Source organism: Bombina bombina, unplaced genomic scaffold (assembly GCF_027579735.1).
Source record: "Bombina bombina isolate aBomBom1 unplaced genomic scaffold, aBomBom1.pri scaffold_1412, whole genome shotgun sequence".
NCBI classification, from domain to species: Eukaryota; Metazoa; Chordata; class Amphibia; order Anura; family Bombinatoridae; genus Bombina; species Bombina bombina.
The window spans coordinates 41952-56682 of record NW_026512968.1 but is presented as its reverse complement, the minus strand read 5'-3'; the positions used below and the strand labels follow the sequence as shown (position 1 = coordinate 56682).

General features: G+C 39.7%; 1 protein-coding gene across 1 annotated transcript in view; it reads right to left on the bottom strand.

The window, feature by feature from the left end:
- Positions 1-533: 533 nt before the first annotated feature.
- LOC128644645 (N-alpha-acetyltransferase 25, NatB auxiliary subunit-like) overlaps positions 534-14731 on the bottom strand; it is a gene marked incomplete at its 5' end in the record, with an annotated part of 47973 nt that continues 33775 nt past the window's right edge. The window contains 2 exons of the mRNA XM_053697172.1: positions 534-796; positions 9551-9702. Coding sequence (XP_053553147.1) covers positions 667-796; positions 9551-9702 — 282 coding nt within the window. The remainder of the gene's footprint in view (positions 797-9550; positions 9703-14731) is intronic.

Genomic DNA, 14731 nt, shown 5'->3' with positions numbered 1-14731 from the left:
GCAGTCACAGCACTTCCAGGTCTGACAGCTTCATCCAGACTTCTGACAGGGACCTGAGTTAGAAAGGAAAGCAGTGTAAGCTTAACACTGGTTGCCAGTTGAGGGTGTTCGCAAAGATTGCTAGAGTGAGGACAGAGACGTTCCCTGCAACATCTAGCAACTAACAATACTCTTACTAAGAGGTTTACATAGACACGGCATTAACCCCAGTCCTATCTTGAAAGGGAAACTACCCCTTAAAGGCCTCACATTTTCTTCAGGGCACCATCTTCACTTCCTCCTAGTTACAGAGGCAAAGAATGACTGGGGGAGTATGGGTAATGGGAGGACAGTTAAGCTCTGGCTGTGGTGTTCTTTGCCTCTTCCTGGTGGCCAGGCGGTGAATTTCCCAACAGTAATTGAACGGATGCGTGGACTCTCCATGCCATTGGAAAGAAATTGAGAAAATGTTACTGTACAATGATGCCCTGTAGCGACAGTTGAAAAGAAATGTCTACTAATTAGCACTAAGTAAACCACTTTAGCATGCACTTGGTATTGTAGATAGGTGTGTCATCAACAGATTCTATTATAAAACTGCAGTCATATAATATATATCTATATATCTGGGGGGAAAAAAAACAGTTGGCGTTTGCTGGGAACGAGAAAGGATCTTGATGTTCACATTCACCTGTCCTTTGGATCCCAATTAAAGAGGACAGTGAGGTCCCGATTATCACGTAAGTCTTTCCATGGAATGTCATCCTCCTCTGGCCTCAGGCTCATGGATTTTACACTTTCTTCTAGACTAGTGGAGCTTTTCAAAAAGAAGGAAAAAAATGTAATGAAATCAATATGAAATAGGATGCCTTTGTTAGCAGTTGTTTTAAAACTCAAGAAATTCTCTTAGAATTCCCTAGAAGTACAAGTATTTGAAAAGGGTTTAGTAAATGTTCTGAAGCAACCATGTAATTTTTTGATAAGCTGTTCCATTCCCTTAGAGATCCCGCCACCCCAAAAAATATACATACTTTTAATATTAAATTGAAAAAAATAGGCAATTCTCTTTCAAATGATCCTGGGTAATTTGTGGCACTTTAAGGGACCTTGTAATTAGAAGACATATGTGTTGTCAATACACCAAAATATATATAGTTTTGCAGTTGAGGTTATCAGCTAACCTCTGCTGAGGCCAATTAGGGACAGATATGTTGCAGGGTTAATCTTCTGAAATTTGTACTATGTACTTCTAGTCTTTAGAATTGGAAAGCACACAATTGTTGGGTTAAAAGGGATAGTAAACAACAAAAATATTATTGTTTAAAAAGATAGATAATCCCTTTATTTACCATTCCCCAATTTTCCATAACCAAACACTAAAGAATAAAATACTCAATTTCAAAAGTAAGAGCCACAAAAAAGTATTTTATAGCCAGTTAGCACATCTAGGCAAGAATCCCCGCTTGCTTTTTACCCAGAAGTATTCTGTATAAATTGTTACCCATACACCTGAGAACTCTGGGTAACGAGCTACACAATACCTCATGCTTTTTTCTTCTAGTGCTGTGTTTAATCACAGCAATCTGGATTTTAAATTTCACGCTTTTCTCTACACCATAACTTAAATAATTATTTCTTTTGCACTAAAAATAAGCTTCACTTAGCAACAAACCAAATCTATCTTTGCTAATGAGAGCTAATGAGCACTAGAAGGCGTTCCAGAAGTGTTTTTTATTTTGCTGTACCCACCCCATAAGGGGATTGCTGTAATTAAACACAGTACCGTAGAATATGTAACACATTTGCATATTCTACCCAGAGCTCTCTGGTACATTGGTAACAATGGATATTAGGGTCTGTGCATTTAGAGGTTTCGGATGCCACTGAATGTGAAAGGCGGCAGACACTTGTGACTTAACTCCTTTTGGAGTTGAATTTCTGCTTGATAAAGTGCAACACACCAAGATCTGGATTTGCACAGATCTTAGTGTGTTGTACTTCCACAAGAATCTGGCTCAGAAAAGAGTTGAAAGCCGCGAGCGGCTGCCTTCTTCCACATTCAGAGGCATCCGAAATCTCCGAATACACATGCCTGTACAATGCAATGGCTATACAATAAGTTCTGAGAGCTTAAAGTGATGGTAAATCCGTATACGTATTACAATAATGTAAATGCCTATTTAATTTATGTTTATCTTAACACTATAAAATAAATTTGAGCGTTAAACAAAAACAAAAAAGCACACGCTAGGATTTACCATCACTCAAAAAAAAAAAAAGTAAAAAAAAAAAAAAAAAAAAAAGGTGGTGATAAACTCACTAAGTCTGTGCCATTGCAGCTCGCAAAATTCAGAGCCTCCGGCCAACCACACAGCGCTTTCCTCTTAATGAGGTGACGTTTCCACCTCTAAAAAAATAGCCGTGCGTGTCATCTGACAGTGTTCTGAATGCTAGTATAGCTATTGGTTTAGAGGTGGAAATGTCACCTTATTTAAAGAAGAGCACTGTGTTGTGGGTGGCCGGAGGCTCTGAATTTAGCAAGCTGCCTCGGCATAGACTGGGTGAGTTTAGCACCCTTTTTTTACTAAATGATTAATTTAACTACAGTTTATTGTTAGTGATGGTAAATCCTAGCGTTTTTTTAAACGTTCAGATTTACCATCACTAAGAAAATAACTGATTTCATTTCCATTTTTTGTAACCATTTTATAAATATTAAGATAAACATTATAAATAACATAATAGGCATTTACAATATTGTAATACGTATACATAAACTTGGCAAGAATTCTTAATTGCAGACAATATTAAAACATCAGAATTTCCAATTACAGACAGATAAAAAATGCAAAATTCATTGCCAAATTTTAGTAAGCTAAACATGTTACTTCTTCAACAGGACAATTCATATTACTGTAGGACTATGGAGCAAACAGAGTTTGAATGGACAAAGGAAGTTGACAAAAAAAAATGATTTAGATGAGACACATTCATAGGCCACTTGTTTTCTTTCATGTAATTAGCAAGAGTCCATGAGCTAGTGACGTATGAGATATACATTCCTACCAGGAGGGGCAAAGTTTCCCAAACCTCAAAATGCCTATAAATACACCCCTCACCACACCCACAAATCAGTTTTACAAACTTTGCCTCCCATGGAGGTGGTGAAGTAAGTTTGTGCTAGATTCTTCGTTGATATGCGCTTTGCAGCAGGCTGGAGCCCGGTTTTCCTCTCAGTGTGCATTGAATGTCAGAGGGATGTGAAGAGAGTATTGCCTATTTGAATTCAATGATCTCCTTCTACGGGGTCTATTTCATAGGTTCTCTGTTATCGGTCGTAGAGATTCAACTCTTACCTCCCTTTTCAGATCGACGATATACTCTTATATATACCATTACCTCTACTGATTCTTGTTTCAGTACTGGTTTGGCTTTCTACTACATGTAGATGAGTGTCCTGGGGTAAGTAAGTCTTATTTTCTGTGACACTCTAAGCTATGGTTGGGCACTTTTATATAAAGTTCTAAATATATGTGTTTAAACATTTATTTGCCTTGATTCAGGATGTTCAATAATCCTTATTTCAGACAGTCAGTTTCATTATTTGGGATAATGCATATGAATAATCAATTTTTCTTACCTTAAAATTTGACTTTTTTCCCTGTGGGCTGTTAGGCTCGCGGGGGCTGAGAATGTTTCTTTTTATTGCATCATTTTTGGCGCTGACTTTTTTGGCGCAAATATTTTCTTTGTCATTTCCGGCGTCATACTTGTCGCCGGAAGTTGCGTCATTTTTTTGATGTTTTTGCTCCAAAAATGTCGGCGTCACCGGATGTGGCGTCATTTTTGGCGCTTAAAGCATTTAGGCGCCAAATAATGTGGGCGTCTTTTTTTTGGCGCTAAAAAATATGGGCGTCATTATTGTCTCCACATTATTTAAGTCTCATTGTTTATTTGCTTCTGGTTGCTAGAAGCTTGTTCATTGGCATTTTTTCCCATTCCTGAAACTGTCATTTAAGGAATTTGATCAATTTTGCTTTATATGTTGTTTTTTCTATTACATATTGCAAGATGTCTCAGATTGACCCTGAATCAGAAGATATGTCTGGAAAATTGCTGCCTGGTGCTGGATCTACCAAAGTTAAGTGTATTTGCTGTAAACTTGTGGTATCTGTTCCTCCAGCTGTTGTTTGTAATGAATGTCATGACAAACTTGTTAATGCAGATAATATTTCCTTTAGTAATGTTCCATTACCTGTTGCTGTTCCATCAACATCTAATATTCAGGGTGTTCCTGTTAACATAAGAGATTTTGTTTCTAAATCTATTAAGAAGGCTATGTCTGTTATTCCTCCTTCCAGTAAACGTAAAGGTCTTTTAAAACTTCTCATTTTTCAGATGAATTTTTAAATGAACATCATCATTCTGATTCTGCTTCTGATAATGATTTTTCTGGTTCAGAGGATTCTGTTTCAGAGGTTGATACTGATAAATCTTCATATTTATTTAAAATGGAATTTATTCGTTCTTTACTTAAAGAAGTCTTAATTGCATTAGAAATAGAGGAATCTGGTCCTCTTGATACTAAATCTAAACGTTTGAATACGGTTTTTAAACCTCCTGTAGTTATTCCGGAGGTTTTTCCCGTCCCTGATGCTATTTCTGAAGTAATTTCCAGGGAATGGAATAATTTGGGTAATCCATTTACTCCTTCTAAACGGTTTAAGCAATTATATCCTGTGCCATCTGACAGATTAGAGTTTTGGGACAAAATCCCTAAGGTTGATGGGGCTCTCTCTACTCTTGCTAAACGTACTACTATTCCTACGGCAGATAGTACTTCCTTTAAGGATCCTTTAGATAGGAAAATTGAATCCTTTCTAAGAAAAGCTTACTTATGTTCAGGTAATCTTCTTAGACCTGCTATATCTTTGGCGGATGTTGCTGCAGCTTCAACTTTCTGGTTGGAAGCTTTAGCACAACAAGTAACAGATCATAATACTCATAGCATTGTTAATCTTCTTCAACATGCTAATAACTTTATTTGTGATGCCATCTTTGATATCATTAGGGTTGATGTCAGGTATATGTCTCTAGCTATTTTAGCTAGAAGAGCTTTATGGCTTAAAACTTGGAATGCTGATATGTCTTCTAAGTCAACTTTGCTTTCCCTTTCTTTCCAGGGTAATAAATTGTTTGGGTCACAGGTGGATTCTATTATTTCAACTGTTACTGGGGGGAAAGGAACTTTTTTACCTCAGGATAAAAAATCTAAAGGTAAATTTAAGTCTGCTAATCGTTTTCGTTCCTTTCGTCACAATAAGGAACAAAAACCTGATCCTTCCCCTACAGGAGCGGTATCAGTTTGGAAACCATCTCCAGTCTGGAATAAATCCAAGCCTTTTAGAAAGCGAAAGCCAGCTCCCAAGTCCACATGAAGGTGCGGCCCTCATTCCAGCCCAGCTGGTAGGGGGCAGATTACGATTTTTCAAAGAAATTTGGATCAATTCGATTCACAATCTTTGGATTCAGAATATGGTTTCACAAGGGTACAGAATAGGCTTCAAGATAAGGCCTCCTGCAAGAAGATTTTTTCTTTCCCGTGTCCCAATAAATCCAGTGAAGGCTCAAGCATTTCTGAAATGTGTTTCAGATCTAGAGTTGGCTGGAGTAATTGTGCCAGTTCCAGTTTTGGAATAGGGGCTGGGGTTTTACTCAAATCTCTTCATTGTACCAAAGAAGGAGAATTCCTTCAGACCAGTTCTGGATTTAAAAATATTGAATCGTTATGTAAGGATACCAACATTCAAAATGGTAACTATAAGGACTATTCTGCCTTTTGTTCAGCAAGGGCATTATATGTCCACAATAGATTTACAAGATGCATATCTGCATATTCCGATTCATCCAGATCACTATCAGTTTCTGAGATTCTCTTTTCTAGACAAGCATTACCAGTTTGTGGCTCTGCCGTTTGGCCTAGCAACAGCTCCAAGGATTTCTACAAAGGTGCTCGGTGCCCTTCTATCTGTAATCAGAGAACAGGGTATTGTGGTATTTCCTTATTTGGACGATATCTTGGTACTTGCTCAGTCTTCACATTTAGCAGAATCTCATACGAATCGACTTGTATAGTTTCTTCAAGAACATGGTTGGAGGATCAATTTACCAAAGAGTTTGTGGATTCCTCAGACAAGGGTAACCTTTTTAGGTTTCCAGATAGATTCAGTGTCCATGACTCTGTCGCTGACAGACAAGAGACGTCTGAAATTGGTTTCAGCTTGTAGAAACCTTCAGTCTCAATCATTCCCTTCGGTAGCCTTATGCATGGAAATTCTAGGTCTTATGACTGCTGCATCGGACGCGATCCCCTTTGCTCATTTTCACATGCGACCTCTTCAGCTCTGTATGCTGAACCAGTGGTGCAGGGATTATACAAAGATATCACAATTAATATCTTTAAAACCGATTGTACGACACTCTCTGACGTGGTGGACAGATCACCATCGTTTAGTTCAGGGGGCTTCTTTTGTTCTTCCGACCTGGACTGTGATCTCAACAGATGCAAGTCTGACAGGTTGGGGAGCTGTATGGGGGTCTCTGACAGCACAAGGGGTTTGGGAATCTCAGGAGGCGAGATTACCAATCAACATTTTGGAACTCCGTGCGATTTTCAGAGCTCTTCAGTCGTGGCCTCTTCTAAAGAGAGAGTCGTTCATTTGTTTTCAGACGGACAATGTCACAACCGTGGCATATGTCAATCATCAAGGAGGGACTCACAGTCCTCTGGCTATGAAAGAAGTATCTCGAATACTTGTATGGGCGGAATACAGCTCCTGTCTAATTTCTGTGGTTCATATCCCAGGTATAGACAATTGGGAAGCGGATTATCTCAGTCGCCAAACATTACATCCGGGCGAATGGTCTCTTCACCCAGAGGTATTTCTTCAGATTGTTCAAATGTGGGGACTTCCAGAAATAGATCTGATGGCTTCTAATCTAAACAAGAAGCTTCCCAGGTATCTGTCCAGATCCAGTGATCCTCAGGCGGAAGCAGTGGATGCATTGTCACTTCCTTGGAAGTATCATCCTGCCTATATCTTTCCGCCTCTAGTTCTTCTTCCAAGAGTGATTTCCAAGATTCTAAAGGAGCGTTAGTTTGTTCTGCTGGTGGCTCCAGCATGGCCTCAAAGGTTTTGGTATGCGGATCTTGTCCGGATCGCTACTTGCCAACCGTGGACTCTTCCGTTAAGACCAGAACTTCTATCGCAAGGTCCTTTTTTCCATCAGGATCTCAAATCCTTAAATTTGAAGGTATGGAGATTGAACGCTTGATTCTCAGTCATAGAGGTTTCTCTGACTCTGTAATTAATACTATGTTACAGGCTCGTAAATCTGTATCTAGGAAGATATATTATCGAGTCTGGAAGGCTTACATTTCTTGGTGTTCTTCTCATCATTTTTCTTGGCATTCTTTTAGAATTCCTAGAATTTTACAGTTTCTTCAGGATGGTTTGGATAAAGGTTTGTCTGCAAGTTCCTTGATAGGACAAATCTCTGCTCTTTCTGTTCTTTTTCACAGAAAGATTGCTAATCTTCCTGATATTCATTGTTTTGTACAGGCTTTCGTATAAAACCTGTCATTAAGTCAATTTCTCCTCCTTGGAGTTTGAATTTGGTTCTGGGGGCTCTTCAAGCTCCTCCGTTTGAACCTATGCATTCGCTGGATATTAAATTACTTTCTTGGAAAGTTTTGTTTCTTTTGGCCATCTCTTCTGCTAGAAGAGTTTCTGAATTATCTGCTCTTTCTTGTGAGTCTCCTTTTCTGATTTTTCATCAGGATAAGGCGGTGTTGCGAACTTCTTTTAAATTTTTACCTAAGGTTGTGAATTCTAACAACATTAGTAGAGAAATTGTGGTTCCTTCATTGTGTCCTAATCCTAAGAACTCTAAGGAAAGATTGTTGCATTCTTTGGATGTAGTTAGAGCTTTGAAATATTATGTTGAAGCTACTAAAGATTTCCGAAAGACTTCTAGTCTATTTGTTATCTTTTCTGGTTCTAGGAAAGGTCAGAAGGCTTCTGCCATTTCTTTGGCATCTTGGTTAAAGTATTTGATTCATCATGCTTATGTTGAGTCAGGTAGAACTCCGCCTCAAAGGATTACAGCTCATTCGACTAGGTCAGTCTCTACTTCCTGGGCATTTAGGAATGAAGCTTCGGTTGATCATATTTGCAAAGCAGCAACTTGGTCTTCTTTGCACACTTTTACTAAATTCTACCATTTGGTGTGTTTTCTTCTTCTGAAGCAGTCTTTGGTAGAAAAGTACTTCAGGCAGCTGTTTCAGTTTGATTCTTCTGCTTATAATTTCAGTTTTTTTCATTATAAGATTTAAACTTTGTTTTGGGGTGTGGATTATTTTTCAGCGGAATTGGCTGTCTTTATTTTATCCCTCCCTCTCTAGTGACTCTTGCGTGGAAGATCCAGATCTTGGGTATTCATTATCCCATACGTCACTAGCTCATGGACTCTTGCTAATTACATGAAAGAAAGCATAATTTATGTAAGAACTTAACATAGTAACATAGTAACATAGTAGATAAGGTTGAAAAAAGACTGAAGTCCATCGAGTTCAACCTATACAAATCTAAAATACTTACAAAAAGCTCCAGTTAAGCTTAAATAACCCCATTAAAATGTGACCCATTTAATACTAGCAATCATATCCATGAATTTTGTTTATATACAGAAATTTATCCAGACTATTTTTAAATGTATCTATGGTATTGGCATTCACTACCTCCTTTGGTAATGAGTTCCACAATTTTATTGCTCTTACAGTGAAAAAACGTTTCCGTTGCAGGAGATTAAATCTCCTTACCTGATAAATTCATTTCTTTCATATTAGCAAGAGTCCATGAGGCCCACCCTTTTTGAGGTGGTTATGATTTTTTTGTATTAAGCACAATTATTCAAATTCCTTATTTTTTATGCTTTCACACTTTTTTCTTATCACCCCACTTCTTGGCTATTCGTTAAACTGATTTGTGGGTGTGGTGAGGGGTGTATTTATAGGAATTTTGAGGTTTGGGAAACTTTGCCCCTCCTGGTAGGAATGTATATCTCATACGTCACTAGCTCATGGACTCTTGCTAATATGAAAGAAATGAATTTATCAGGTAAGTTCTTACATAAATTATGTTTTTCACAGAAAAAAATTCTTAATATTTAAACCATATTTTTTTTAAGCTACAATCGTCATTGTGGACAAAAATTTGCTATTTAAAACAACACATTCCTAAAATTTGAGAATTGTGTTTGTTGTTTTCTGTAATGCCCCTTTTTAGATCTGCTGCTACCCGGCCAGCTATACACCATAAGTTTGTGTACATTGTTTTATTAGCATAACCATTACTTTTAAACCAGCAAAAATAGATTAGATTTTATTTATACTTCTAGAAATATGTTGAATATGTTGATTTGAAGCATTTTCTTGTTATAAGCAACAATTTTTTTTGTATAAATTGTGACATATTATGCATGGGACAAAATTAAACATAATCCTACTTACAGATCAGCTTCAAGTAAGAGATCAAGCAACATTCGTTCAGTGCGAACTTGTGCGAAATGAAGGGAGTTGTTTAACCGGTTTCTAAAAGCAATGAACTCTGGTATTTTCTCAAAAGCTCCATACTTGTAAGCTTGTATAATATATTCTGAGGTCTGAGAAAAACAAAGAAAAAAAAAAAAGCATACAAAATACTAAATTAAGAAAGTTATTTGAATAACAACATTTTGTCTTAAAGGGACAGTCTAGTCCAAAATAAACTTTCATGATTCAGATAGAGAATGTAATTTTAAACAATTTTCCAATTTACTTTAATCACCAATTTTGCTTTATTCTCTTGGTATTCTTAGTTAAAAGCTAAACCTAGGAGGTTCATATGCCAATTTCTAAGCCCTTGAAGGCTGCCTCTTCTCTCAGGGCATTTTGACAGTTTTTCACCGCTAGAGGGTGTTAGTTCACATTTGTCATATAGATAACACTGGGCTCACGCACGTGGAGTTCCAGTGAGCAAGCTCTGATTGGCTAAAATGGATGTCTGTCAAAAGAACTTAAATACGGGGGCAGTTTGCAGAGGCTTAGATACAAGGTAATGACAGAGGTAAAAAGTGTATTTATATAACTGTTAGTAATGCAAAATTAGGGAATGTGTAATAAAGGGATTATCTATATTTTTAAACAATAAAAATTCTGGTGTAGACTGTCCCTTTAACACATTTAGAGGTGTAAGAACTGCATTGCAGTACTTAAAATACTACAAAAAAAAAAAAAACAAGCACACGACTTGAGTAATTTCACCTACTTCAGCAAGAGAATTTAAAAAGGGACAGTCTAGTCAAAAAACATAATTTATGCTTACCTGATAAATTCCTTTCTTCTGTTGTGTGATCAGTCCACGGGTCATCATTACTTCTGGGATATAACTCCTCCCCAACAGGAAATGCAAGAGGATTCACCCAGCAGAGCTGCATATAGCTCCTCCCCTCTACGTCACTCCCAGTCATTCGACCAAGGACCAACGAGAAAGGAGAAACCAAGGGTGAAGAGGTGACTGTAGTATAATTTAGAAAATATTTGCCTGCCTTAAAAAAACAGGGCGGGCCGTGGACTGATCACACAACAGAAGAAAGGAATTTATCAGGTAAGCATAAATTATGTTTTCTTCTGTTATGTGTGATCAGTCCACGGGTCATCATTACTTCTGGGATACCAATACCAAAGCAAAAGTACACGGATGACGGGAGGGCTAGGCAGGCTCATTATACAGAAGGAACCACTGCCTGAAGAACCTTTCTCCCAAAAATAGCCTCCGAAGAAGCAAAAGTGTCAAATTTGTAAAATTTGGAAAAAGTATGGAGCGAAGACCAAGTTGCAGCCTTGCAAATCTGTTCAACAGAGGCCTCATTCTTAAAGGCCCAAGTGGAAGCCACAGCTCTAGTAGAATGAGCTGTAATTCTTTCAGGAGGCTGCTGTCCAGCAGTCTCATAGGCTAAACGAATTATGCTACGAAGCCAGAAGGAGAGAGAAGTAGCCAAAGCCTTTTGACCTCTCCTCTGACCAGAGTACACGACAAACAGGGAAGACGTTTGTCGAAATTCCTTAGTTGCCTGCAAATAGAACTTGAGGGCACGAACTACATCCAGATTGTGCAGAAGACGTTCCTTCTTTGAAGAAGGATTCGGACACAAGGAAGGAACAACGATCTCTTGATTGATATTCCTGTTAGTGACTACCTTAGGTAAGAACCCAGGTTTTGTACGCAGAACTACCTTATCCGAATGAAAAATCAAATAAGGAGAATCACAATGTAGAGCTGATAACTCAGAGACTCTCCGAGCCGAAGAAATAGCTATTAAAAATAGAACTTTCCAAGATAACAGTTTAATGTCAATGGAATGAAGGGGTTCAAACGGAACTCCTTGTAAAACGTTAAGAACCAGGTTTAAACTCCATGGTGGAGCAACAGTTTTAAACACAGGCTTGATCCTAGCTAAAGCTTGACAAAAGACCTGGACGTCTGGATTTTCTGACAGACGCTTGTGCAACAAAATGGACAGAGCTGAGATCTGTCCCTTTAAAGAACTAGCCGATAAACCCTTCTCTAAACCTTCTTGTAGAAAAGACAATATCCTAGGAATCCTAACCTTACTCCAAGAGTAACCTTTGGATTCGCACCAATATAAGTATTTACGCCATATTTTATGGTAAATCCTTCTAGTAACAGGCTTCCTAGCCTGTATTAAGGTATCAATAACTGACTCAGAAAAACCACGCTTTGATAAGATCAAGCGTTCAATTTCCAAGCAGTCAGCTTCAGAGAAGTTAGGTTTTGATATTTGAATGGACCCTGAATCAGAAGGTCCTGTCTTAGAGGTAGAGACCAAGGCGGACAGGATGACATGTCCACTAGATCTGCATACCAAGTCCTGCGTGGCCATGCAGGTGCTATTAGAATCACTGATGCTCTCTCCTGTTTGATTCTGGCAATCAATCGAGGAAGCATCGGGAAGGGTGGAAACACATAAGCCATCCTGAAAGTCCATGGTGCTGTCAAGGCATCTATCATAACTGCTTCCGGATCCCTGGATCTGGACCCGTAGCGAGGAAGTTTGGCGTTCTGACGAGACGCCATGAGATCTATTTGTGGTTTGCCCCAACGTCGAAGTATTTGGGCAAAGACCTCCGGATGAAGTTCCCACTCTCCCGGATGAAAAGTCTGACGACTCAAGAAATCCGCCTCCCAGTTCTCCACTCCCGGGATGTGGATTGCTGACAGGTGGCACGAGTGAGACTCTGCCCAGCGAATTATCTTTGATACTTCCATCATTGCTAGGGAGCTTCTTGTCCCTCCCTGATGGTTGATGTAAGCCACAGTCGTGATGTTGTCCGACTGAAACCTGATGAACCCCCGAGTTGATAACTGAGGCCAAGCCAGAAGGGCATTGAGAACTGCTCTCAATTCCAGAATGTTTATTGGAAGGAGGCTCTCCTCCTGATTCCATAATCCCTGAGTCTTCAGAGAATTCCAGACAGCGCCCCAACCTAGTAGGCTGGCGTCTGTTGTTACAATTGTCCAGTCTGGCCTGCTGAATGGCATCCCCCTGGACAGATGTGGCCGAGAAAGCCACCATAGAAGAGAATTTCTGGTCTCTTGATCCAGGTTCAGAGTAGGGGACAAATCTGAGTAATCCCCATTCCACTGACTTAGCATGCACAATTGCAGAGGTCTGAGATGTAGGCGAGCAAAAGGTACTATGTCCATTGCCGCTACCATTAAGCCGATCACCTCCATGCATTGAGCTACTGACGGGTGTTGAATGGAATGAAGGACACGGCATGCATTTTGAAGCTTTGTTAACCTGTCTTCTGTCAGGTAAATCTTCATTTCTACAGAATCTATCAGAGTCCCCAAGAAAGGAACTCTTGTGAGTGGAAAGAGAGAGCTCTTCTTTTCGTTCACCTTCCATCCATGAAACCTTAGAAATGCCAGTACTAACTCTGTATGAGACTTGGCAGTTTGAAAGCTTGGAGCTTGTATCAGAATGTCGTCCAGGTATGGAGCTACCGAAATTCCTCGCGGTCTTAGAACCGCTAGAAGAGTACCCAGAACCTTTGTGAAGATTCTTGGAGCCGTAGCCAATCCGAATGGAAGAGCTACAAATTGGTAATGCCTGTCTAGAAAGGCAAACCTTAGATACCGGTAATGATCTTTGTGAATCGGTATGTGAAGGTAAGCATCCTTTAAATCCACTGTGGTCATGTACTGACCTCTTTGGATCATGGGTAAAATTGTCCGAATAGTTTCCATTTTGAACGATGGAACTCTTAGGAATTTGTTTAGGATCTTTAAATCCAAGATTGGCCTGAAAGTTCCCTCTTTTTTGGGAACTACAAACAGATTTGAGTAAAACCCTTGTCCTTGTTCCGACCGCGGAACCGGATGGATCACTCCCATTAATAAAAGATCTTGTACGCAGCGTAGAAACGCTTCTTTCTTTATCTGGTTTGTTGACAACCTTGACAGATGAAATCTCCCTCTTGGGGGAGAAGATTTGAAGTCCAGAAGGTATCCCTGAGATATGATCTCTAGCGCCCAGGGATCCTGAACATCTCTTGCCCAAGCCTGGGCGAAGAGAGAAAGTCTGCCCCCCACCAGATCCGGTCCCGGATCGGGGGCCCTCGATTCATGCTGTCTTAGGGGCAGCAGCAGGTTTCCTGGCCTGCTTGCCCTTGTTCCAGGACTGATTAGGTCTCCAGCCTTGTCTGTAGCGAGCAACAGCTCCTTCCTGTTTTGGTGCAGAGGAAGTTGATGCTGCTCCTGCTTTGAAATTACGAAAGGAACGAAAATTAGACTGTCTAGTCTTAGCTTTGGCTTTGTCCTGAGGCAGGGCATGGCCTTTACCTCCTGTAATGTCAGCGATAATCTCCTTCAACCCGGGCCCGAATAAGGTCTGCCCCTTGAAAGGTATATTAAGCAATTTAGATTTAGAAGTAACATCAGCTGACCAGGATTTTAGCCACAGTGCTCTGCGTGCCTGAATGGCGAATCCTGAATTCTTAGCCGTAAGCTTAGTTAAATGTACTACGGCTTCCGAAATGAAAGAATTAGCTAGTTTAAGGACTCTAAGCCTGTCCGTAATATCGTCCAGCGTAGCTGAACTAATGTTCTCTTCCAGAGATTCAATCCAGAATGCTGCAGCAGCCGTGACCGGCGCGATGCATGCAAGGGGTTGCAATATAAAACCTTGTTGAACAAACATTTTCTTAAGGTAACCCTCTAGTTTTTTATCCATTGGATCTGAAAAAGCACAGCTATCCTCAACCGGGATAGTAGTACGCTTAGCTAAGGTAGAAACTGCTCCCTCCACCTTAGGGACCGTTTGCCATAAGTCCCGTGTGGTGGTGTCTATTGGGAACATTTTTCCAAATATTGGAGGGGGTGAGAATGGCACACCGGGTCTATCCCACTCCTTAGTAACAATTTCAGTAAGTCTCTTAGGTATAGGAAAAACATCAGTACTCGCCGGTACCGCAAAATATTTATCCAACCTACACATTTTCTCTGGTATTGCAACTGTGTTACAATCATTCAGAGCCGCTAAAACCTCCCCTAGTAATACCCGGAGGTTCTCCAGTTTAAATTTAAAATTTGAAATATCTGAATCCAATCTGTTTGGATCAGAACCG